Source organism: Mobula birostris, chromosome 5, assembly GCF_030028105.1.
Source record: "Mobula birostris isolate sMobBir1 chromosome 5, sMobBir1.hap1, whole genome shotgun sequence".
NCBI classification, from domain to species: Eukaryota; Metazoa; Chordata; class Chondrichthyes; order Myliobatiformes; family Myliobatidae; genus Mobula; species Mobula birostris.
In genome coordinates this window covers 199913558-199940428 of record NC_092374.1, presented here as the reverse complement: position 1 = coordinate 199940428, position 26871 = coordinate 199913558, and the positions used below count along the sequence as shown (strand labels likewise).

General features: G+C 45.8%; 1 protein-coding gene across 1 annotated transcript in view; it reads right to left on the bottom strand.

Moving 5' to 3' along the window:
• Window positions 1–10217: 10217 nt before the first annotated feature.
• The window catches only part of LOC140198467 (uncharacterized), a 54964-nt gene continuing 38310 nt past the window's right edge, over window positions 10218–26871 (bottom strand). The window contains 4 exon segments of the mRNA XM_072259552.1: window positions 10218–11749; window positions 24779–24897; window positions 24985–25007; window positions 26307–26540. Coding sequence (XP_072115653.1) covers window positions 11217–11749; window positions 24779–24897; window positions 24985–25007; window positions 26307–26540 — 909 coding nt within the window. The 3' untranslated portion in view covers window positions 10218–11216.

The window sequence follows — 26871 nt, the reverse complement described above, 5'->3', positions numbered from 1 at the left end:
AAGATTGCAGGAAGAGAAGAGGGGAGAGGAAGGTTTGAAACAGAAGAAACCTAGTGACAAAGAGGTCACTGTTTGGACTCTCTCCTAAGTAGCCCATAAGGGTGAGTTTGAGTTCCATTCAAATACGAAGGTGTGACTGTCACGTAGTTAATCCACAGGAGTGGGTTCTCTGGTGAGTGGGTGTACCTTTATGAATACCACGTGTGTGTTACCCTTGTTTGGGTGTGGTAGTTCACTGAAGTAAGGCACCCCTGTGGCAAGTCACTGTTGGAGTTATTTCGTATGTCATAGAACTGGATAAGCGACCATCACAGTTGTGTGTTTGGGGTAACCTTGTGTGGAAACTACCTGTGTGCGATAATTCTTGCCTGGGTTGGTAGTCCTACCACTTGAAGACGGTACCTTAGTGATAGACTGCTGTTGGTGATAATCCATATGTGGATTCTGTTGGAGTATGCTGTGGCCTCCACTTTGAGGTGTCCCGTAGCTGAATTCCGGTGTGGAACCATTTGTGTTGAAAGGATATTCATTGAAGATCACTGTCGGTGATATTTCATGTGTGGAGTAGAACAACTTCAGAGATAAAACCTACTACTATTGTTATCTTGTATTGCTGTCGTGGAATCTGTGGAATATCGACATAATTGCCTTCTCACAACATTCGCCTTTTGGATTACAAATATCTCTCATTAATTAACCTGAGCATTGAACTGAATTATCTTACATTCCATCGTAAGACTGTATCCAATTACCTCCTAGGCTTGAAGAAGCTTGGCTTATATATATTTCCACACTTATATATGCATGAACTTTGCTTACCTGTTTGATTTATCTGATTATATATTACTGTATTGCATAGTTACTAATAAAAATAGAATTAGTTAGCACCAAAACCAGACTAAAGGTGTTTCCCATTTCTGCTGGATCTTTAACCTGTTACAGGGTACATAACACTAGTTTCTTGAACCTTTTTGTAAACTTTTATTTTCTTCTTAGCCAGGTTAACTAGAACTAAATGGACATTATTTACTTGGATTTCCAGAAGGTGCTTCATAAGGTGCCACATAAAGGACTTATCCATAAGACAAGGCTGCATAGAGTTGAGGTGATGTAATAGCATGGATAAAGAATAGGTTAACCAATAGAAAGCAGAAAGTTGGGATACACGGGTTTTTCTCTGGTTGGCAATCAGTGGTGAGCAGTTTGCCACAGGGGTTGGTGCTGTTCATGATATACATTAACAATCTGGACGAGGGGATCGACTGTAATGTACCTAAGTTTGCTGATGACACTAAATTGAGTGGAGCAGCAAATTGTGCAGAGGATATGTAGAGTCTGCAGAGAGATATAGGTAGGTTAGTTGAGTGGGCAAGGTTCTGGCAGCAGAAGTACAATGTTGGTAAATGTGAGGACATCCACTCTGGAAGGAAAAATGGAAGATCAGATTATTATTTAAATGTTAAAAGAGTACAGCATTCTGCTATGCAAAAGGTCTTGGGAGTGTTTGTGCATGAATTGCAAAAGGTTGGTTTGCAGGTGCAGCAGGCTATCAAAAAGACAAGCGGAATGATGGCCTTCATTGCTAGAGGGATTCAATTTAAGAGCAGGAAGTTATGCTGCAACTGCATATGGTACTGGTGAGGCTGAATCTGGATTACTGCATGCAGTTCTGTTTTGCTTCCTTGAGGAAGGATATACTGGCTTTGGAGGCGGTGCAGAGGAGGTTCACCAGATTGATTCCAGAGATGAGTGGGTTAGATATGAGGAGAGATTGAGTTGCCTGGGATTGTTCTCACTGGAATTCAGAAGAATGATAGGATATCTTATAGGAACATACAAAATTATGAAAAGGATAGATAAGATAGAGGCAGGAAGGTTGTTTCCACTGGTAGGTGGGACAAGAACTAGGGGGCATAGCCTCAAGATTCAAGGTAGTAAATTTAGAATGGAGATGAGGAGGAACTGCTTTTCTCAGAGAGTGGTGAATCTGTGGAATTCTCTGCCCAATGAAGCAGTGGAGGCTACCCCAGTAAATATATTTACAACAAGGTAGGATAGATTTTTTGCATAGTAGGGTAATTAAGGGTTATGGGGATAAGTCCATGGTAAGATCAGCAATGATCTTATCGAATGACGGAGCAAGCTCAATGGGCCAGATGCTCTACTACCCCAGGCTATTTCTTATGTTCTTACGAATCAGTGAGCCCCAGGATTGGAGGCCCCGAGTTCAATGCCTTGTGATCATTGTGTCCTGAGTTGGATACCCCGAAGTTGGGGAATCTGGAGTTTGAAGTCAGACATCAAAAGCAAGCCTGGGTCTCGATGTCAGTGATTCTGTGAGTCCGGGGCCATGCACTTGAGTCAGAACCCTGGAGGCAGCCTTTCCTGGGTTTGGATGTCTGTCTGTGTGTGAGTGATAGGGAGGTACCTCATTTCGACTTCCTTTTGGGCAGTAAACATTGGTCCTGCTACCAATGCCACATTTCATAAACAAAAATTCTGTCCCTGTTCCAGCATTTTGAGTTACAGCATTTTGTTTCTGCTCTTTCTGCAGAACTGGTTTCCAGCAGCAGACAGGGCTCCTGCACCATGAAACTACATTTTTTTGTCCCTCCTTACTGATCTCCCTCCTGGCACTTATCCTTGTGAGCGGAACAAGTGCTACACTTGCCCTTACACTTCCTCCCTCACCACCATTCAGGGCCCCAGACAGTCCTTCCAGGTGAGACGACGCTTCACCTGTGAGTCAGCTGGGGTGATATACTGCGTCTGGTGCTCCCGATGTGGCCTTCTATATATTGGTGAGACCCGACGCAGACTGGGAGACCGCTTTGCTGAACGCCTACGCTCTGTCCGCCAGAGAAAGCAGGATCTCCCAGTGGCCACACATTTTAATTCCGCATCCCATTCCCGTTCTGATATGTCTATCCACGGCCTCCTCTACTGTAAAGATGAAGCCACACTCAGGTTGCAAGAACAACACCTTATATTCCGTCTGGGTAGCCTCCAAACTGATGGCATGAACATTGACTTCTCTAACTTCCGCTAATGCCCCACCTCCCCCTCGTACTCCATCTGTTACTTATTTATATACACACATTCTCTCTCTCTCCTTTTTCTCCCTCTGTCCCTTGCCAATCCTCTGGGTTTTTCTCCCCCTCTTCCATCTCCCTGGGCCTCCTGTCCCATGATCCTCTCATATCCCTTTTGCCAATCACCTGTCCAGCTCTTGGCTCCATCCCTCCCCCTCCTGTCTTCTCCTATCATTTTGGATCTCCCCCTCCCCCTCCCACTTTCAAATCTCTTTCTAGCTCTTCTTTCAGTTAGTCCTGATGAGGGGTCTCGGCCTGAAACGTCGACTGTACCTCTTCCTAGAGATGCTGCCTGGCCTGCTGCGTTCACCAGCAACTTTGATGTGTGTTGCTTGACTTTCCAGCATCTGAAGAATTCCTCATGTTTACGTTTTTTCGCTCATGTTATCTCCTTACCTGCCCATCGTCTCCCTCTGGTGCTCTTCCCCCTCTCCCCATATTTTCTTTCTTCCATGGCCTTCTGTCTCTTTAACCTATCAACTGCCCAGGTATTTGCTTCATCCCCACCCCTCCCTCATGTTTCACCTACCATCTGGTGTTTCTCTGTCCCGTCCTTTCAAATCTACTCCTCAACTTTTTTTTTCTCCAGTCTTTTCAGCCCAAAATGTCGACTGTTCTTTTTTCTCCATAGACGCTGCCTGGACTGTTGAGCGCCTCCAACATTTTCTCTGTGTGTTGCTCTGATTTTCAGCATCTGCAGGTCTTGTTTGTGATTTAAACCAGTGGTCCCCAACCACCGGGCCGCGGACCGGTACCAGACCGCAAAGCATGCACTACCGGGCCGCGAGGAAACAATATGATTTGGTGATAGGAGTCAGCTGCACCTTTCCTCATTCCCTGACACACCCACTGTTGAGCTTGAAAACATGCGAGGTCATTACGCACGCGTCATCCATGTCAGCGGGAAGGAGATCAACTCCTCGAGCTTGCAAACGACGGCGGGCTGAAAAGTATGTTTGATATAACATCTCTGCCGGCATTCTGGATCAAAGTCAAGGCTCAATATCCTGAGATAGACATGAAAGCACTGAAACGTTGCTTTTATTTCCAACATTTTTCTGCGAAGCGGAGTTTTCTGCAATGAATGCAACAAAAACCAAATTGCATAATAGACTGGACATAAGGAACTCCCTTCGAGTATCGCTGTCTCCCATCACCCCTCGATAGGACCGTCTTGTTGCAGGAAAACAAGCCCAGGGCTCCCACTGATTCAGCGATATTGGTGTGTTGCAATGATTTTATATGTTCATACGGGGAAAATATCTGCAGTGTGTTTAATATCCAAACGTTACTTAAAATGCTATGATGCTATTGACTTACTTATATAACCATGTAACAATTACAGCACGGAAACAGGCAATCTCGCCCCTTCTAGTCCATGCTGAACGCTACTCTCACCTAGTCCCACCGACCTGCACTCAGCCCATAACCCTCCATTCCTTTCCTGTCCATATACCTGTCCAATTTTTCTTTAAATGATAATATCAAACCTGCCTCTACCACTTCTACTGGAAGTTCATTCAACACTTACTTCAAGTCCTCCCCTGATAATTGACTTATCACTATATTCATGCGAGGAAAATATGCACTGTGTGTTTAATATTAAATTTGTTAGTTAAATCATTTTAGAAACAAAATTGAGTGTAGTAGCCACTTATCCCCTATAATCCGGTCGTGATTAACCCCTCCCCCCGAACAGAATCGCCAAAAACGATTTGCAGAAAAAAAATTGGCTGGTACACGCATGCACACTGGTGCCCGCGCAAGGCTTGATGGTCATTACTCTTGTCCGTTGGCAACCCGACCCGCGTGCCCCCCCCCCAGGTCGGCCGGTCCGCAAGAATATTGTCAATATTAAACCGGTCCGCAGTGCAAAAAAGGTTGGGGACCCCTGATTTAAACGACACAGATCTTTGGGCCACTCGTCGTCCCCATCATCTGGCTGAAAGTGGCACTACAATGAACTGAACAGTCTCATATCCATCAGCTGGATTGGCAAAGTCCTGAACTCAGGAGCGAGAATTAAATTACTGAGAGAACTCAGTGGGTCAAGCAATATCAGTGGAGACAAGAGATGGCTGAGATCATGCTTCAGGAGGAAATTAGACTGCACTGACTGTTCTTTATCAAATGAAAACTAAATTATCCCAAGAGCCCTATAGATTGTAAATAGTAAAAGACAATATTGTGGATTAAATTAAAATCACTTTCATAACTTAGTAACGTTTTTAAATGAAAACTGTCAACCCCCAAAGATAGTAGTACTCCCTGCATTTGCTTTCTTTCAACCTTATATGCTTCACCTTGTTAAAGAATGTGTTTGGCTGTTTCATCATGATGACACATCTGAGAGTGATGTTAGACATAGCATGCCCAATTCTAATTTGAGTCAATATAATTCCTTCTGTTCTTGTCTTACCGCGCCCCCCCATCAACCCAACAGTTTTATGCATTCTGTAAAGGTGTCTCCCATGTCTTGCCATAATCCCCCAATTTTTAGCCCCACCAACCCCTTAGTTCCAACTAGCGAGGCACTGTCTACACCACCGTGAGCTACCTGCCACCCTAGTCATCATATGGGAGCCCAAGCATGGGAGGAAGAACGGTGGACGCCCTCTCAAGACTATGGTCAACATGCTCCTAGAAGACAGCGGCGCGGCTAACGTAGATGAACTGAACACACTGAGGGACAGGGAGAAGTGGAGTGTCTGTCATTGTGCCCGACGCCGGCCCCCTAGGCCTGAGTCGACGTAGTAGTAGTAGTAGTAACCCCTTAGTTTCTGATTTGCTATGTGGAAGGTCTGTATCCACAGATGAAAGTTTAACAGCTTTTTTTGCCAAACAATCAAACCACTCATTCCCCTCGACACCTCTGTGTACAGGGACACATAAGAAGCAGAAATGAAGACCAATACTTCGAATATGAAATAAAGTTTGAAGAGTTTCCAGCAGTAAATCTGACCAACTACTAAAACGACCTGTTTTAAGACTAGTCAAAACCAAAAAAAAATCTGAACAAATTATAAATTTGCAAGGACAGATTTCCTCCACCCACTGTAAGACCAACATGATGGCAATCAACTCTGCAGTGAATACTGATAAATGCTAAAACATTTCATCATTGTTACCGGTAATTCTGACACAAAAAGAGTCACACTGACATTCCCTGTTAAATTATCGTTTGATCCATCAGTGAAAATGGTGAACATATCACAATAATTTCCCTTAACATATTGATGAGCCAACAGGTTCTCAGGCATAACAGTTCCTTAAATCATGCAACCTAAATTCAACTATAGCCATTGGAAAGAACCACAGTGGGATTACCAAAAAAAACTACAGTGGGACATACTGTGTAATCTAGCCAACCCATATTCCTAGTGAACTCAGCCACCCTAAGCTAAAAATGCTCTTCTTGTGATGTTCCCAACAGTCTTCCAGCACGCTTTTAACAGGGTGATCATTTCTCTGCCCCTCAAATTAATCCAGTATGTTAACAACAACTTCAACCTCAGAAACTGTAAGGGTAGTTGTCCCATTTCACCAATAAAGCTGCACCAGGAGACGACCTTACTGAACCTCAACACAGTCTGAAAGCCTGAGCTGGTATCACATCCAAACATTTTAAATTTGAAGATGAAGCTGAACCATAAACCACACAGCCAATATCAAGTACCAGTCTCATTAAACAAATACATATGGTCAACAGAGATTTTCGTGTAGCACCCCAAGGAGACCCACCTAAACACCCAAGGATATTTAATGCCCCTTTACATTTGTCAATTATTTTACCGATATGGTGCTTCCATGTCAGCTTCTTGTCCAGCCACATGCCAAGAAATCGTACTGCTGACACTTCCTCAAGAGTTTGACTATATAATTTCAAATTAAGTGCATGTCTATTGATCCTCTTTGTAAAACATATAACTTGTGTTTTAGCTACTGAAAGCATAAACCCCCATCTACTTGCCTATCATTTGACCTTATTAATCGCTAATTGCATCCTATATACAGTTATGTTGAAAGTTCTACGTCTGATCTATAAAGCCCCATCACCTAAAAAAAAGTGTTTTACCCAACCTGGTACCTATCTCAGAGAAAATATCATGAATCATAATATTAAATAATTAAGTGCTATATATACAGCCTTGTGGGTCCCATTTTCTATCTCATAGAAGCTTGAATGTACCTTATCTACCCTTACTTGCATAGACTGTCCAAATTAAAACTCAGAAAAATATTATATGACCTTCCTCTCACTCCTAATTTCCATGTTGCTCAAAAGACCTTCCCTCCATAACATATCATATGTTTTTTCTATATCAAAGAGTACTGCTATTACAACTTTATTTACCTGTGCTTTCCTAATATAATCTCCCAAACATAAAACTGAATCCACTGTCACTCTAAATGTTCAAAATCTGATCTGATAAAAAACTGCACCACCTCTTTTTTACAAAGTATAATTCAATGCTCTATTACCCTATGTTCCATAAGGTTATACACATGGGACATTAGTGATATTGGTCTATAACTAGAAGGATCCGACAGGGAATTTCCAGGTCTTAGAATAGGCACTACTGCTGCCATTTTCCATGTAGAGGGAAGATGGCTTAAACTCAAAATATGATTCAAAAATTTAATATTATCTCAGAAGATTTGTTAACCATATGTTTACCTGTCAATTACAATCTTGCTTGAAGCTTTCATTGCCAAGATAGGTGAGTAATGGAGCCAAACATGGGTTCACACTCCACCATTAAGCTGTACACTCCATTCTCAGCATCGCTCTCAACACACGGTTTCTTGGATTCAGGGCATTAACAACGGTGAACCAGAGAAAGAATTTTTTTTTAAACTTAGCTTTATTTGTTCCATGTACATGAAGTATGGAAACATGAAGTGAAAGGCATTGTTCTGCATCAACAGCCAACGTAGTCTGTCGGAGGATTGTGCTGAGATCAGCCCTCAAGCTTCCAGTGTCAAAATAGCATACCCATGTCTCACTGAGCCTAACTATAGCTCTCTGATAACCAGAGGGCCCAGGAATCGAACTCCTGTCTGTGCTGTAAAGCAGTTTCTCTAACAGTTATGCTCATGTGCCATCCAACTGCCATAAATATTTACACAAAGGGAGAACATCAGTGTTCCGTCTAATTTGTAAAGATCAAAATGTGCAAAAATCTTTTGCTATGCAATTTTCACCTCTGGGTTTGATTGTTTTCACTCTCGATCATCTGCACTCTCATGAAACTTGCGTAGCAGGCCTGTAGGATTTTAATCACTGTAACTTTTGCACATCGTCCATATGTGATTTGTTTACTAAACAACGCTTTCAAAAGTCAAGTTTTCCACTTCTTCCCACTTGCAAATTTCCAGCAACTTTTGGATTGTGATAATACACACAGCTAACACCATTTTCCATATTGTACTTAAATATTTTTCGTCGCTACCTGTTCCTGACCTCATAAGCTTTCGGTGTAGCCGTTTCTACTGTTTCATTAAGCAATACTGCTTTAAATGAACTAGCAGTTCTTTTGCACTTCACGCACTTTGCTTCTTTGGAATTCAACATAGTGAATTAATAATTTCTTCTACAAAAACAGTATTAATAAGCCAGTTTTTAAATCTGCAGACAAATCATTGCAAACTTCATGTTGTCAACACCATCCATTTTAGAAGCCAGAAAGAAATGTGATTGTGTACGATCATCAAATATACTTAACATGCCAATGAGGTAGAAAGTGTCAACCTATTGTGTGCAGGTTAAATTCATTTGTGCAATGGTAGCAAAAGGTGTGCGTGTGAGCATGCAAGCACACACCTTAGAGGGAACATTGGAGAACATCAAATTTCCATTGGGATCTTTTCCTCCACTTTCCATAGGGATTGTTCTCTCTTTGACTCCCCTGTCCACCCATCCCTCCCCAATGACTTCCATCCCGGCACTTATCCCTGCAAGCTGGGCAATTGCTACACCTGCCTGGCATGTCCTCCCTCAGCCACCATTCAGGTCCCAAAACAGTACTTCCAGGTGTTTAGGGTCATGAATGGTGGTGAGTTTGTCAGAGTCAGCCACTGTATCCAGTGCTCCCACTGCGGCCCCATCTGTATTGGTGAGATCCCATGTAAACTGAAGGACGCTTTGTCGCTCACCTCCACTTTGTCCACTAGGCAAGATTTCTTGATGACCACCCACTTCAATTCAACTTCCCATTCCCATTCCATCATGGTCTTCTCTATTGCCATGATGAGGACACATTAAGGTCAAAGAAACGACACCCCATATTCTGTCTGGGTAGTCTCCAACCTGAACACTGATTTCGGTAATGGTCCACTCTCCTCTCCTATCAGCCCCTTCAGGAAGAAATAAGGCTGCACACCCATTTTTTTTCTTAAATCAGATGCTTGAAGAATGAAAATAAAACAGAAAATGCTTGCAATTCACAGCAAGACAGGTAGCGTTTGAAACAATTCTGGGAGAGGTCATTGCTGAGGAACATGAAATCTGTTCTTCACAGATCCTGACAGGCCTGCTGTGTTTCTTATGTATTTCCTGGGTATAGAAAGGGTCCAAAACCAAATATCTGATTCAACATAGAGATTCCTTCTCTACTTGTTTCATAAATTAGAGGAATATCTCCTCACACTCCACCAGGACAGCCTGCAAACTGGCGACATGAACATCGAATACTCAAACTTCCTATAGTCGCTCCCCCTCTATCACCGTGATTCTCACAGCTACCTGGACTATACCTTTTCCCACCTTGTTACTTCTAAAACACCATCCCCTTCTCTCAATTCCTATTTCTCTACAGCATCTGTTCTCAGGATGAGGGTTTTCATTCCAGTACTAAGGAGATGTCCTCCTTCAAGGAAAGGGGCTTCCCTTCCTCCGCCACCAACTTCCCCTCACCCACATCTCTTCCATTTCAGGCACGTCTGCCCTCACCCCACCCTCCCACCATCCCACCAGGGATGGGGTTTCTTGTGTCCCCGTCTACCACCACACTAGCCTCCACATCCAGCGCATAATCCTCTGTAACTTTCACCATCTCCAACGGGATCCCACTACCAAGTATATCTTTCTCTCCCACCACCCCGCCCCCCCCCCCAACTTTCTGTTTTCCATAGTGATCTCTCCCTACAATACCCCCTTGTTCATTTGTTCCTCCTGGCACTATCCTTGCTAACAGAACAAGTGCTACACCTACCTCTACACCTCCTCCCTCACTACCATTCAGGGCCCCAAACAGCCCTTCCAGGTGAGGCGACACTTCACCTGCAAGTCTGTTTGGGTCATCTACTGTGTCTGGTGCTCCTGGAGTGGCCTCCTGTATATCGGTGAGACCCAAAGTAGATTGGGAGACCGCTTCACCAAGCACTTACGATCCATCTGCCAGAAAAAGCGGGATCTCCCAGTGGCCATGCATTTTAATTCCACTTCCCGTTCCCATTCCAAAATGTCAGGCCATGGCCTCCTCTGCTATCCCGATGGGAACACACTCAGGTTGGAAGAGCAAAACCTTATATTCCATCTTAGTAGCCTTAAACCTGATGGCAGGAACATCAAGTTCTCGAACTTCGGATAATGCCACTCCCTCCATGTCTCCATTCCCATTTTCCTCTCTCAACTTAACTCCTAACCCCTGCACATCGCCTCCCTCTGGTGCTCCTCCCTTCCCTTTCTTCCACAGCCACTTGTCCTCTCCTATCAGATTCCCACTTCTCAAGCCCTTTATCTCTTTCACCAATCAACGTCCCAGCTCTTTACTTCACCCCTCTCTCCTTTCACGTTTCACCTATCACCTCTGCCTTGTATTTATTCCTCGCCTCCCCCACCTTCTTATCGTGACATCATCTCTTTTTCTCCAGTCCTGATGAAGCGTCCCGGTGCAAAACATCGACTGTTCACCCTTTACAATAGATGCTGCCTGGCCTGCTGAGTTCCTCCAGCATTTTAAGCGTTGCTGCTGAATCCGCAGTGTTTTTGTTCCGTTGACAGATGCGGTGAACGAGTTAAAATTAATGGATCGATAATCCTCATATTGTGCTTATTTCACTCTCCGCACATTTATATTTACACTGACTTACTCCTGACGCCGGTCCCAGGACCCGACCCGTTTACAGACCCGGAGCGGAACCGGAGCAGATTCTCAGCCACTCGTTTGTATTTACAGTCCAGAAAAAAGGATAAAGTCTCTCCGTGAATTTATTCCCACTGAAGATGTGGAGATGGGACTTGGTCTCCGCGTTGTAAAATGAAACTGTCCCGGACTCGTAACTGAGATAAACTCCTACCCTCCCGGGGATGGGACAGTCAAGGAGATGGGACTCAGGGGAGGTGAAAACCCACATCACGTGATCAACCCGCCTGATGATCCAAAATCCAGTCTCCGGACTCTGTGTGACCCGTCCCTTCCTCTCCACAGGCTCTGCGGCGACTCCCAGATCCCACCACTGATTCGCCGTCACCTCCACCTCCCAGTAACGTCTCCCCGATATGAGTCCCTCCAATCCCAGCACAGAAACCCAGTTTGTGAACCTTGTCGCGGTGCCAGGGAGATTCTTCCGGGTCTCAGTCCGTCTCACACTCTTCCGATCCTCAGACACCTCGAGCCGCGGATTCGCCGTTTCCACATCCAGGGTGACAGAGACTGGGGGGGAGAAGCAGAGAATTAGAGAGTCCCCGGGGACCGGGGGGAGACGCGGGCAGCCAGTATCTTCACGAGATTTTTCCACCAGGATGGAGAGCGGAATTTTCACGATCAACACATACAAAATACCAGAGGATATCCTTGCATTGAGCAGAATATGTGGCGGGAGATGGACAGTCCATGTTTCAGGTTGAGACCATTCTCAATGAATGCAAAGAAAGATGGGAGATAGCCAGTGGAAACGGGTGTGTGGAAAGAATGGTGCTACAACTGGAGCCAGATGAGGATGGGGTGAGTGAATTCTGGAGGCATTTTCAGAGGAGGTCAGGGACGCTTTTCGACCGAATTCATTCATGCTACCCAAGTTGTTTTGATGAACTAGTCCCATTTGACTACATTTACCCATTATTCCTTGAGCTGAGTCAATCGAGTGTGGCTTTCACTCATTAGGCGAGGTAAAGTATCTAGTAACTTTCTTGTTTTGTTCTTATTTCTTCATTCCTCCTCTGTTAGGGTGTAGTAGTGCAGTGAGAATGGTTCCTGAGCAGTGTTTTGTACTGTGTGGGAGGTGGGAGATTTGGGAGACCTCCAGTCTGCAGCTCCTGAGAGAACGAATTAATGAACTGGAGCTGCAGCTCAGTGACCTTCGGTTCATACAGGGAGATACAGGGAGGTCGCCACTCCTAGGTTACGGTAGGCAGGTAACTGGGTGAGCGTCAGGAAAATGCACAGCCAGTGCAGAGTACGCCTGTGACCATTCCCCTCAATCATAAGTATACAACCTAGGTCTGCTGAGGGGGACGACCTACGGGTTGAGCCACAGTGACTGGGTCTTTGCCGTGAGTCTGGTGCTGTGGCTCAGAAGAACAGAGAGGTGAAGCTGGCTGCAGTGTTGACAGGCGATTCCATAGTCAGAGGGACAGAGATGAGATTCTGTGATGTTCCGATGGTGGGTGGCCTCCCTGGTACCAGGTTCGAGGATACGTCAGTTTGTGTCCATGATAAATTCAAGGGCGAGGGTGTGCAGCCAGAAGTTTAGGTACATATTGGCATCATTGACATAGTTAGACAAGGTGAGGAGCGAGATTTTAGGGAGCTAGTAGAAAGCTGAGAAACAGGACCTCCAGGGTAGTAACCTCTAGATTGCTGCCTGCGCCACGTGCCAGTGAGGGTAGGAATAGGATGATTTGGCCGGTGAATGCATGGCTGAGGAACTGGTGTAGGGGGCAGTGGTTCAGATTAATGGACCACTGGGATCCCTTCTGGGGAAAGTACAAAGTGTACAAAAGAGATGGGTTACACCTGAATCCGAGGGGGTCCAATTTCCTTCTGGGCAGGTTTGTAAGAGTTGTTTAAACTAGTCTGGCCAGGGGATGGGAACCGCAGTGCGAGTGCTAAAGATGAGGTTTACAAACAAAGGCAGTGTGTTGTGAGACTCCTAGCCAGGAGAGGCTGATAATAGGGCAAACTTGCAGTCAACAGAATGAGTTGCAATGTGAAAAGTTGACAAAAACTCCAGCACATCCTCTTTCTTAATGTCTATATACTCAATCTTTTCAGTCCACTGTAAGTCATCCCTACAATCGCCAAGATCCTTTTCCGTAGTGAATGCTGAAGCAAAGTACTCATTAAGTACTTCTGCTATCTCCTCCGGTTCCATACACACTTTTCCACTCTCACACTTGATTGGTCCTATTCTCTCACATCTTATCCACTTGCTTTAACATACTTGTAGAATGCCCTGGGGATTTCCTTAATCCTGTCCACCACGGCCTTCTCATAGCCCCTTCTGGCACTCCTAATTTCTTTCTTGAGCTCCTTCCTGCTGACCTTATAATCTTCTAGCTCTCTATCATAACCTAGCTTTTTGAACCTTTTGTAAGCTCTTCTTTTCTTCTTGACTAGATTTACAACAGCCTTTGTACACCATGGTTCCTGTACCCTACCATCCTTTCCATGTCTCATTGGAATGTACCTATTCAAAACTCCACGCATATATCCCCTGAACATTTGCCACATTTCTTCCCTACATTTCCCTGAGAACATCCGTTTCCAATTTATGTGTCCAAGTTCCTGCCTGATAGCCTCATGTTTCCCCTTACTCCAATTAAACGCTTTCCTAACTTACCTGTTCCTAACCCTCTCCTATGCTATGGTAAAGGAGGCAGAGTTGTGATCACTATCTCCAAAATTCTCTCTCACTGAGAGATCTGACACTTGACCAGGTTCATTTCCCAATACCAGATCAAGTACAGCCTCTCCTCTTGTAGGCTTACCTACATATTGTATCCGCCTTGAACACACCTAACAAACTCCACCCCATCTAAACCCCTTGCTCTAAGGACATGCCAATCGATACTTGGGAAATTTGGGAAAATCTTCCACCACGACCACTCTTATTATTATACGTTTCCAGAATCTGTCTCCCTATCTGCTCCTCGATGTCCCTTTTACTATTGGGTATCTATGAAAAAACACCCAGTAGAGCTATTGACCCTTTCCTGTTCCTAACTTCCACCCACAGAGACTCCGTTTCCAATCCCTCCATATCTTCCTCCTTTTCTACGGCCGTGACACCATCTCTGATCAACAGTGCCATGCCCTCACCTCTTTTGCCTCCCTCCCTGCCCTTTCTGAAACATTTAAAGCCTGGCACATGAAGTAAGCATTCCTGCCCCTGAGCCATCCAAGTCCCTGTAATGGCCACAACATTATAGCTCCAAGTACTGTTCCACGCTCTAAGCTCATTGGCTTTGCATTAAAGTAGACACATCTCCAACCGCCAGTCTGAGCATGTCCCTTCTTGATCACCTGCCTATCCTCCCTCTCGCACTGTCTCCAAGCTTTCTCTATTTGTGAGCCAACTGCCTCTTCTTCCGTCTCTTCAGTTTGGTTCCCACCCCCCAGCAATCCTAGTTTAAACTCTCCCCAATAGCCTTAGCAAACCTCCCCGCCAGGATATTTGTCCCCCTGGGATTCAATTGCAACCCATCCTTTTTGTACAGGTTGCTCCTGCCCCAGAAGTGGTCCCAATGATCCAGAGATCTGAATCCCTGCCCCCTGCTCCAATCCCTCAGCCACACATTTATCTCCACCACATTCTACTCCTATACTCACTGTCACGTGGCACAGGCAGTAATCCCGAGATTACCACCTTTGTAGTCCTGCTCCTCAGCTTCCTTCCTAACTCCCTGTAGTCTGTTTTCAGAACCTCCTCCCTGTTCCTGCCTATGTCGTTGCTACCAATATGTACCACGATCTCTGGCTGTTCTTCCCACTTCAGGATATCTTGGATGCCATCAGAAACATCCCGGACCCTGGCACCTGCGAGGCAAACTACCATCCGTGCCTTTTTCCTGCATCTACAGAATTGCCTGTCTGGCCCAGGTAGATTGGGAAAATTAGGTTGGTGCTGTATTCCAAAAGGGGGAATTTCTAGAGTGCTTATGAGATGGCTTTTTAGAACACTTCATACTAGAGACCACTAGGGAATCAGCTATTCTGGATTGGGTGCTGTGCAATGAATCAGAATTGATTAGAGAGTTTAAGGTAAAAGAATCCCTCGGGGCAAGTGATCATTATATGATTGAATTCACCCTGAAATTTGAGAAGAAACAGAAGTTAGATATATTAGTTTTACAGTGGTGTAAGGGGGATTACAGAGGCATGAGAGAGGAGTTGGCCAGGTTTGATTGGAAAAGAACACTGGTGGGGCTAACGGCAGAGCAGGAATAGCTGAAATTTCTGGAAGCAATTCATAAGGCACAGGATATATATATTCCAAAGAGAAAAAAATGTACTCTAAAGGAAAGCTGAAACAGCTGCGGTTAACAAGAGAAATCAATGCCAATATACATGCTAAAGAGAGGGCATCTGGTAGAGCAAAAATCAGTGAGAAGTTAGAGGACCGGGAAGCTTTTAGAAACCAACAGAACTAAAAAAGTCATTAAAAAGTTATTAAGAAGGAAACCATGGAATACAAAATTAAGCTAGCCAACAATATTAAAGAGGAAAAACACAAACAACAGGAATTCTGCAGACGCTGGAAATTCAAGCAACACACATAAAAGTTGCTGGTGAACACAGCAGGCCAGGCAGCATCTGTAGGAAGAGGTACAGTCAACGTTTCAGGCCGAGACCCTTCGTCAGGACTAACTGAAGGAAGAGTGAGTAAGGGATTTGAAAGTTGGAGGGGGAGGGGGAGATCCAAAATGATAGGAGAAGACAAGAGGGGGAGGGATGGAGCCAAGAGCTGGACAGGTGATTGGCAAAAGGGATACGAGAGGATCATGGGACAGGAGGTCCGGGAAGAAAGACAAGGGGTGGGGGGGACCCAAAGGATGGGCAAGGGGTATATTCAGAGGGACAGAGGGAGAAAAAGGAGAGTGAAAGAATGTGTGTATAAAAATAAGTAACGGATGGGGTACTGGGACTGACTGGGGCCACCATTTAGGGCCCCAAACAGTCCTTCCAGGTGAGGCAACACTTCACCTGTGAGTCGGCTGGGGTGATATACTGCGTCCGGTGCTCCCGATGTGGCCTTTTATATATTGGCAGACCCGACGCAGACTGGGACCACTATTCAGGGCCCCAAACAATCCTTCCAGGTGAGGCAGCACTTCACCTGTGAGTCGGCTGGGGTGATATACTGCGTCCGGTGCTCCCGATGTGGCCTTTTATATATTGGCGAGACCCGACGCAGACTGGGAGATCGTTTTGCTGAACACCTACGCTCTGTCCGCCAGAGAAAGCAGGATCTCCCAGCGGCCACACATTTTAATTCCACATCCCATTCCCATTCTGACATGTCTATCCACGGCCTCCTCTACTGTAAAGATGAAGCCACACTCAGGTTGGAGGAACAACACCTTATATTCCGTCTGGGTAGCCTCCAACCTGATGGCATGAACATCGACTTCTCTAACTTCCACTAATGCCCCACCTCCCCCTCGTACCTCGTACTCCTGCTTTCTCTGGCGGACAGAGCATAGGTGTTCAGCAAAGCAGTCTCCCAGTCTGCGTCGGGTCTCACCAATATATAAAAGGCCACATCGGGAGCACCGGACGCAGTATATCACCCCAGCCGACTCACAGGTGAAGTGCTGCCTCACCTGGAAGGACTGCTTGGGGCCCTAAATAGTGGTCCCAGTCTGCGTCGGGTCTCGCCAATATATAAAAGGCCACATCGGGAGCACCGGACGCAGTATATCACCCCAGCCGACTCACAGGTGAAGTGTTGCCTCACCTGGAAGGACTGTTTGGGGCCCTAAATGGTGGCCCCAGTCAGTCCCAGTACCCCATCCGTTACTTATTTTTATACACACATTCTTTCACTCTCCTTTTTCTCCCTCTGTCCCTCTGAATATACCCCTTGCCCATCCTCTGGGTCCCCCCCACCCCTTGTCTTTCTTCCCGGACCTCCTGTCCCATGATCCTCTCGTATCCCTTTTGCCAATCACCTGTCCAGCTCTTGGCTCTATCCCTCCCCCTCCTGTCTTCTCCTATCATTTTGGATCTCCCCCTCCCCCTCCAACTTTCAAATCCCTTACTCACTCTTCCTTCAGTTAGTCCTGACGAAGGGTCTCGGCCTGAAACGTCGACTGCACCTCTTCCTAGAGATGCTGCCTGGCCTGCTGCATTCACCAGCAACTTTTATGAATATTAAAGAGGATACCAGAAGTTACTTTAGATACATAAAGTGTAAAAGAGAAGTGAGAGTGGATATTGGACCACTGGAAAATGATGCTCGGAAGGAAGTAATAGGGGACAAGAAATGGCGGATGAACTGAAGAAGTATTTTGCATCATCTTCACTGTGAAAGGCACTAGCAGTATTGTGGAAATTCCACTGTGTCAGTTGAATATGTGGAAATCATGGATTTATGTGGCTGTGGAAGCCAAGACCGTATGAACATTTAAGGCAGAGGTTGTATGATTTTTGATTGGTCCACAGGTGACTGTGGACTGAGGAAGTGGGCAGGTTGTTCCAGGCAGGGAAGGGGTGGGGGTGTGTGCTGGAGTTGGGTGACCGTGCTGGAGTCAGACACAGAGGATGAAGTGAGAGGGCGGTGGAACAGGGAGGGTGTGAATGAATCTCATCAGGAAAGGAGGTGATAATGGGGACTGTTAGGAGAGAGGTGAATGGCGCGTGGAACCAGAACCAGATGGGCCGGGGTGAGAAGCGTGCAGGTGAACCATTAATGCAGCTCCCCACAAGCCCACCTCCAGCACCCCATCACCCACGTTCCACTCAGTCCTGATGCAGGGTGTCAGCCCATTCAGGATCAATGTGATCATTGATATCTGGAGTCACAGGAAATGACAGAGGCCGTTTATGTGTTTCCCATGGAGATAGGTATGGGGGATGGGGAATTAAAGCAAATGAGTCGTTATGTCTTGGAATGTATCCATATTACAAAAGAGGAATGTAGATTGGATTCACAATTGGCTTGGCCACAGGAGACAGAGGGCTGTGGTGGAGGAGTGTTATTCTGTCTGGACATCTGTGACGAATAGTATGGCACAGCGTTCAATGCTGGTAACTCTGTGGGCTATAAGATTTAAAAAAATGTGCAGATGCTGGAAATCCAAGCAACAGAAACAAAATGCTGGAGGAACTCAGCAGGCCAAGCAGCATCTATGGTGAAGAGTGTTTCAAACCGAGACCCTTCAACAGCACTGGAGAAAAAGGACTGGAAGTTAGACCAAGGGAGTGGTGAGAAGGGAGAAAGAAGTGCAAGGTAGCTGGTCATAGGTGAAACTGGGAGAGGGGGAGTGTGAAGTAAAGAGCCAGGAAGTTGATAGGCGAAAGAGGTAAAGGACTGGAGAAGGGGGAATCTGATGGGAGGGGCTGAAGGCCATGGAAGAAAAGGAAGTGGGAGGAGCACCAGAGGGAGGTGATGAGCAGGTAAGGAGATAAGCAGAGAGGGGGAAATGGGACTAGGAATGGTGGTGGAGAGGGGGGGCATTATCAGAAGTTCGAGAAATCGATGTTCATGTCATCAGGTTGGAGGCTACCCAGACAGAATATAAGGTGTTACTCATCCTGCCGGAGTGTGGCCTCACCACGGCAGTAGAGGAGGCCGTAGACTGGCATGTCAGAATGGGAATGGGAATGGGAAGTTGAATTGAAATGGGTGGACACCAGGAGATCCCACTTTTTTGCGGTAGGTGCTTGGCGAAGCAGTCTCCCAATCTACAGGATACCACACCAGGAGCACCAGATGCACTAGATGGCCCTAACAGACTCACAGGTGAAGTGTGGTCTTATCTGGAAGGACGGCGTGGGGCCCTGAATGGTAGTTAGGGAGGAGGTGTAGGGGCAGGTGTGGCACTTATTCCGCTTGCAAGGATAAGTAGCAGTAGGGAGATCAGTTTGGAGGGACGAATGGACAAGGGAGTCGCTTAAGGAGCGATCACTACGGAAAGTGGGGGGGGGGGGTATATATGCTTCATGGAGGGATACCTTTGAAGATGGTGGAAGTTATGGAGAGTTATGTGCTGGACATGGAGACTGGTGGGGTGGTAGGTGAGGGCAAGAGGAACTCTATCCCTGGCGAGCAGGTGGGAGAATGGGGTGACGACAGGCATGCGAGAAATGGAAGAGATCTGGCTGAAAGTAGCATGGATGAGGGAGGAAGGGAAGCGCTTTCTGTGAAGGAGGCCATCTCCTTAGTTTTGGAATGAGAAGCCTCATCCTTAGAGCAGATGTGGTGGAGACAGAGGAACTGAGAGTGACTGGGTGCAGGGAGCTCTGAACCAGAGAGTTTATAAAAGATATCAGTAGATAAACTGTCTCCAGAGACAGAGGCAGAGATCGAGAAAGAGGAGAAGGCTGTCAGAAGTGGACAAGGTAAAATTGACGCCAGGGTGGAAGTTGGAGGCAAAGTTGATGAAGTTGACGAGCTCAGCATGGGGGCAGGAAGCTGCGCCAATGCAGTCGTCAATGTAGCATAGGAAAAGTTGGGGAGTGACACCAGTGTAGGCATGGAACATAGACTGTTCCACGTAGCTGACAAACAGACAGGCATAACTGGGACCCATCCAAGTGTCCATGTCTACCTTTTGCTTGAAGGAAGTGGGAGTAGCCAAGGAGAAATAATTGTGAGTGGTGGGAGGACAAGTTCCAGTCAGAGGAGAGTGGTGGTGGAGGAGAACTGGTTGGGTCTGTTATCTAGAGAGAAGCAAACAGCTTTAAGGCCCTGTTGATGGGATTAGAGGTGTATAGGAACTGGATGTTCGGGGCCAGCTGGGGTGGGAGTAAGATGGAGTCTCCATGGACCCAAGAGCTGATGGTGGGACCTGAGATACGCAGGACTGCAGAGTGGTGGTGGGGGAAGGGGAGACTGAGGTTCCAGCGGAACGTGTGAAGTCTAATAATCTTGAGCAGATTCAGAACCCAGACTCCACCACCATCAATGTGGGTTCCAACAGCCTCAGACACTTTCAAAGTGCCTATTACACAGCCTCCAACTCCAACTACAGCCTGGCGGTGTGGTCGGTCAAGGTCCAGGCTGTAGTTGGAGTTGGAGGCTGCGTAATAGGCACTTTGAAAGTGTCTGAGGCTGTTGGAACCCACATTGATGGTGGTGGAGTCTGGGTTCCGAATCTGCTCAAGATTATTAGAACTGTTGGGGTCGGCAGTAGAGATTGCTGTCTGGGGATGTACATGGCTGCCGGCTTTGGAGTCAGCAGGTTCTGTGGTCTGTATGTGGGCAATCTTCCGATCCTTGCCTGTGCGTATATGTGGGCTGTACACTTACAATGATATCAATTTGGTGGAGTTCTGGATAGCAAGAATGTTGTTGAAGGAACAGTACATCATATAACAGTTGGAGATCTGGATGGAGAAACGGCTGATGGGAGTTTAACCTGGACTAGTGAGAGAGGTTACATTTTGGAAAGTTAAATGTGAGGGAAATTATAGAGAAGATGAGAGGACCCCAGAAGCATTGATGTCAGAGGGGTATCAGGGTCTAAGAGCACAGCTCCTTCAAGTGGCAGCACAAGTGTAGAGTGTGGTCAGGGAGGTGTAGGACAAGCTTGGTTCATGGGATTGAATTTGGAAGTTGGCAAGTCCTCTTGCAGCTGTATGAAACTTTGGTAAGGTCTCACTTGGAGTGTTGTGGAGACCACAAGAGACTACAAATGCAGGGTCTCCACCTGAAACTTAGTCTCTGCAGATGCTACCTGACCTGCTGAGTTCCTCCAGCAGCTTCTTTTTGGATTTGGAGTTAAAATAATAACAATATAAAATATACTTTGTCCTAATAGTAATATCTACAACTGGTATCATCCCAAAGTCACCACACAATAGCATTGAACAATTAGGCCTACACAGCAATATTTATGTAAATCTCCAGAAAGCCACAACACCTTATATTCCGTCCATCTGCTCTCACTCCATCCTCCTGCCACCCCACTAGGAATAGGGTTCCCCTGGTCCTCACCTACCACCCCACCAGCCTCCGGGTCCAACATATTATTCTCCGTAACTTCCACCACCTCCAACGGGATCCCACCACTAAGCACATCTTTCCCTCCCCCCCACTGCATTCCGCAGGGATCGCTCCCTACACAACTCCCTTGTCCATTCGTCCCCCCCATCCCTCCCCACTGATCTCCCTCCTGACACTTATCCGTGTAAGCGGAACAAGTGCTACACATGCCCTTACACTTCCTCCCTTACTACCATTCAGGGCCCCAAACAGTCCTTCCAGGTGAGGCAACACTTCACCTGTGAGTCGACTGGGGTGATATACTGCGTCCGGTGCTCCCGATGTGGCCTTTTATATATTGGTGAGACCTGACGCAGACTGGGAGACCGCTTTGCTGAACATCTATGCTCTGTCCGCCAGAGAAAGCAGGATCTCCCAGTGGCCACACATTTTAATTCCACATCCCATTCCCATTCTGACATGTCTATCCATGGCCTCCTCTACTGTAAAGATGAAGCCACACTCAGGTTGGAGGAACAACACCTTATATTCCGTCTGGGTAGCCTCCAACCTGATGGCATGAACATCGACTTCTCTAACTTCCGCTAAGGCCCCACCTCCCCCTCGTACCCCATCTGTTACTCATTTTTATGCACACATTCTTTCTCTCACTCTCCTTTTTCTCCCTCTGTCCCTCTGAATATACCTTTTGCCCATCCTCTGGGTCCCCCCCCCTTGTCTTTCTTCCTGGACCTCCTGTCCCATGATCCTCTCGTATCCCCTTTTGCCTATCACCTGTCCAGCTCTTGGCTCTATCCCTCCCCCTCCTGTCTTCTCCTATCATTTTGGATCTCCCCCTCCCCCTCCAACTTTCAAATCCCTTACTCACTCTTCCTTCAGTTAGTCCTGACAAAGGGTCTCGGCCTGAAACGTCGACTGTACCTCTTCCTAGAGATGCTGCCTGGCCTGCTGCGTTCACCAGCAACTTTGATGTGTATTACTAAACCCCACTAGAATCGTCTGAAAGTTCTTAGCAATTGCTAAATTGGCTATTCCCGTACCTCTGAGAAAGAAGTAAAAATACAATAAGAATAATAATAATAAGAATTTATTTATTGAGCAATTTTCATACAAATGATGTAACTCAAAGTGCTTTACAATGGGATAACGTGCAAACCTGAAACCTGTTAGTTAACCAGCAAATAAGTAGGAATAAGTAGAAATGGATACAACAGCCATGTTTGAGAGCCATTTCGACATACACAGGAAGGGGCAGGGAATGGAGGGATATAGAATGTGGGCAGACAGGTGAGATTAGTTTAATTAAGTCTCACGGTCGACACAGACACAGTGGGGAATGGTTTGAAAGGAATGTTTGCCATCTGAAGATCATAGAAACCAAAGCATTAAAGAAAATAAATCTGGGAAATTACATCTTCAAACATAAAACATTACAAAAGAGGAAGTGCTGGTGAAATCTTGACTGAGGTCAATGCTGGTTGGTGTGTCAGCTCAGACTGACAATGTTTCAATGTGCAAACACGAGGAAATTGCAGATGCTGGAATTTCAAGCAACACACACAAAAATTGCTGGTGAACGCAGCAGGCCAGGCAGCAACCCTAGGAAGAGGTACAGTCGACGTTTCGGGTCGAGACCCTTCGTCAGGACTAACTGAAAGAAGAGATAGTAAGAGATTTGAAAGTAGGACGGGGAGGGGGAGATCCAAAATGATAGGAGAAGACAGGAGGGGTGGGATGGAGCTAAGAGCTGGAAAGTCGATTGGCAAAAGGGATATAAGAGGATCGTGGGACAGGAGGCCTAGGGAGAAAGAAAGGAGGAGGGGGATGGGCAAGGAATATAGTGAGAGGGACAGAGGGAGAATAAAAAGAGAGAGAAAATATATAATAAATAAATAACAGATGGGGTACGAAGGGGAGGTGGGGCATTAATGGAAGTCAGAGAAGTCTTTCTCTCCCCCACCTCTCTGCTTTCCGCAGGGATTGCTCCCTACGCGACTCCCTTGTCCATTTGTACACCCCCCCCATCCCTTCCCACCAATCTCCCCCCTGGCACTTATCTTTGTAAGGAGAACAAGTGCTACACATGCCCTTACACTTCCTCCCTCACCACCATTCAGGGCCCCAGGCAGCCCTTCCAGGTGAGGTGACACTTCACCTGTGAGTTGGCTGGGGTGATAAACCGCATCTGGTGCTCCCGATGCGGCCTTCTATATATTGGCGAGACCTAACACAGGCTGGGAGACCGTTTCGCTGAACACCTACGCTCTGTCCACCAGAGAGAGCAGCATCTCCCACACATTTTAATTCCAAGTCCCATTCCCATTCTGATATGTCTATCCACGGCCTCCTCTACTGTCAAGATGAAGCCACACTCAGGTTGGAGGAACAACACCTTATATTCCGTCTGGGTAGCCTCATTGACTTCCCTAACTTTCGTTAATGCCCCACCTCCCCTTCGTACCCCATCTGTTATTTATTTAATATATATTTTCTCTCTCTCCCTTTTCTCCCTCAGTCCCTCTCACTATACTTCTTGCACATTCTCCCTCCCCCTTTCATTCTCCCTAGGCCTCCTGTCCCATGATCCTCTCATATCCCTTTTGCCTATCTCCTGTCCAGCTCTTGGCTCCATCCCTCCCCCTCCTGTCTTCTCCTATCATTTCGGATCTCCCCCTCCCTATCCTACTTTCAAATCTCTTACTATCTCTTCTTTCAGTTAGTCCTGATGAAGGGTTTCGGCCCGAAACGTCGACTGTACCTCTTCCTAGAGATGCTGCCTGCCCTGCTGCGTTCACCGGCAATTTTTGAGCGTGTTGTAATGTTTCAATGTGGTGGTTTGATGATAACAGTGAGCTCATGAGACCAGCAGGGGGCAGACCTGAGTCTGCAGTCACGAGCAGGGTAAGCGGCAAAGGAGGGACTCGTGTGTACCTTTCTGAAAATACCGGTCACCACACTGATACAAGCTTTATTTTATTTTATTTAGCGATACAGTGCAGAACAGGTCCTTCTGGCCCAACGAGCCTCACTTAACACTAGCCTAATCACAGGACAATTTACAATGACCAATTAATCTACCAACTGCTACATCTCTGGACCACCTGGAGCAAACCCATGCAGTCAAGGGAGAACGTACAAACTCCTTACATACAGCGTCAGAATAAAGCTCTGAGTACTGACACCCCGAGATGGAACAGCTTCACGATAACCGCTGTGCTACAGTGCCTGCCCTTTATTCCCTATAATGTTAGTAAGTGAATACTAATTCTCCAGCTTATGCGGTAGGATTCACACTCATGTCCTGTCGGGTTGTACAGTCTGAATGGGACCGGGATTCAGTGGTTTATCGAACAGTCCCGTGTATTGGTTGTATTGTGCCCCTGTGTCGGAGTGTTCAGGGGTCTGACATCTCCAGCTGAGCAACTGACAGTGGCATTTCCCAGCAGATAGGATTGAGACTGGAATAAAACTACAGTTCCCCTTCAGCTCATTATAACAGCCAATCTTTGTTTCTAATTTTAGTTAAAATTGTGTCTCATAAACAAGGACAAATGAATCAGTGTAAGTTTTACCTTGATTAATGGAATCAAGTGTTTCTCTCAATGTTGTGCTCAACAAATAGGGATGATCAAATTTTTCGACTGGCAGGGCACCATCTGTCACTGACAATTGTTGATAATGATCACTAATTCTGCAAATATAAAACTGTTAATTATAAACTGCAATGTTGAACTATTTTACAAATCCATACAGAGATTCAGTAAAGAACATATCCTACCTGTTCTTCTGATGAGCTTCCTCCTGAAATAAATAAAACACAAAACTGGATAGACTTCGACTTACTGTACACATCTGGAATTTCATCCAAATTATTAAATAGTGTTGGAAATTCCCAATCCTACAATCATGCATGCACTCATGCATGAATAATACAGAACCACAGGGTAAATTGGAAGGAATACTTCGGAAAATTAGACCATAAATGAGAGGATGAAACTTACAGGAAAGACTGGACAGTTTGTGCATTTTTATCTGGGTATGCTATCAGGGAGGGTCGCTTGGAGGAATTTAAGATTCTGAATGGAGTTAATGGGGTGGGAGTGGAGAAAATATTTCTGCTTGTGCAGAGACCAAAAGTCAAAGATAAAACATCAGTTGGTCGTTAATAAATGCCACAAGGAATGTGGTGAAGAGAACGTGGAACTCACTGCCACAGTGGTGGCTAAGGTGGAACAGCAGAGAAGGAATGTAATGGGGAAGCTGGATAAAGAAATGAGGGACCATGGAATTCAGGACACTGTTACTGGGTGTGGTGAGTAGGTGGGAGGAGGCTTGTGCAATATGCAAGTTGGTAGGAGCAGATGGGCTGAAAGGCCAGCCAATGATAGGGAATGGGATTTAATCCCGTGTAATCCCATATCTGCAAACACAAACAAGTGAAAATCTGCAGATGCTGAAAATCCGAGCAACACACACAAAATGCTGGCGGAACTCAGCCAGCCAGGCAGCATCTATGGGAAAAAGCACAGTCAATGTTTCAGGCCAAAGCCCTTCGGCAGGACAGAAGGATTTCAGCCCAAAACATTAACTGTATGTTTTTCCATCGATGCTGCCTGGCCTGCTGAGTTCCTCCAGAATTTTGTGTGTGATACAAAGAAACAGTGTAGGTTTCCCTTAAACTTCTAATCTAAGGGAAAGTGGATTTACCTGTTGATGATAAATCTGATGTGTGGGTCACATTCTGGATTTAATCCTTTGTTCTCACTAATTGACAGAGAGACCCTCACCCACAGCACCAGTCACACAGTGTGTGACTGGAACTGGATTTTATTGTGAGTTTCAGGGATATTTGACATCGGAATTAAGGCAACAATCACCAGGTCAGTGTTATATTCAGAGTAACTCATTCACAAGATTACAGACTGTCCTCTGATGTACAAACACTGTGGATGTCCAGTTTCAGGGACAACAGTCCTGAACGTCGAAACAAATGTCTGTCTTAAATCAGTTTACAACCACTTCTAAATGTCACGTTTACCTCAAGCATATTGATCCCAATTATGTCCATGTTTATAAAAACAAATTGAAATATAATCTTACCTTGAGAAATATCGCACTCTCTTTTTGATCCATCTGTTCCTGTAACCTTGAGATTTCATCCTGAATAGAATTTAAATTTGCTTGTATCTTTTGAAGATTTTTCTCCATTGGATTTAGAATTCTCTCCTCTTCTTCCCTGAGCTCTCTCAGTTTGCGCTGCCCTTTCTCGGTGAGAATCTGGTGCAGTTCAACAAACTGCACGTTGACATGGAACTGAAGGGTTTGTGACTGTTCCTGTCAAATGAAAGGTGAAGATTAATTTACTATATTACTTTGTTGTATTTCCTTCTGACATGGAAGGTGTCTGTTCAGCCCATCAAATCTATATTGTTTCTCAGAGCAATCACATCAACCCCGTTTCCTCACATTTTCCTGAATAATTCACATACCCCATCTCAAGGTCAAAGTTCAATGTAAATTTATTATCAAAGTACAAATATGTCACCGTATACAACCCTAACGTTCCTTTTCTTGCAGGTAATCACAGTAAATACAAGACACACAGTAGAATCAATGAACGACAGCACCCAATAGGACAGACAACAGCCAATACACAAAGAAAAAT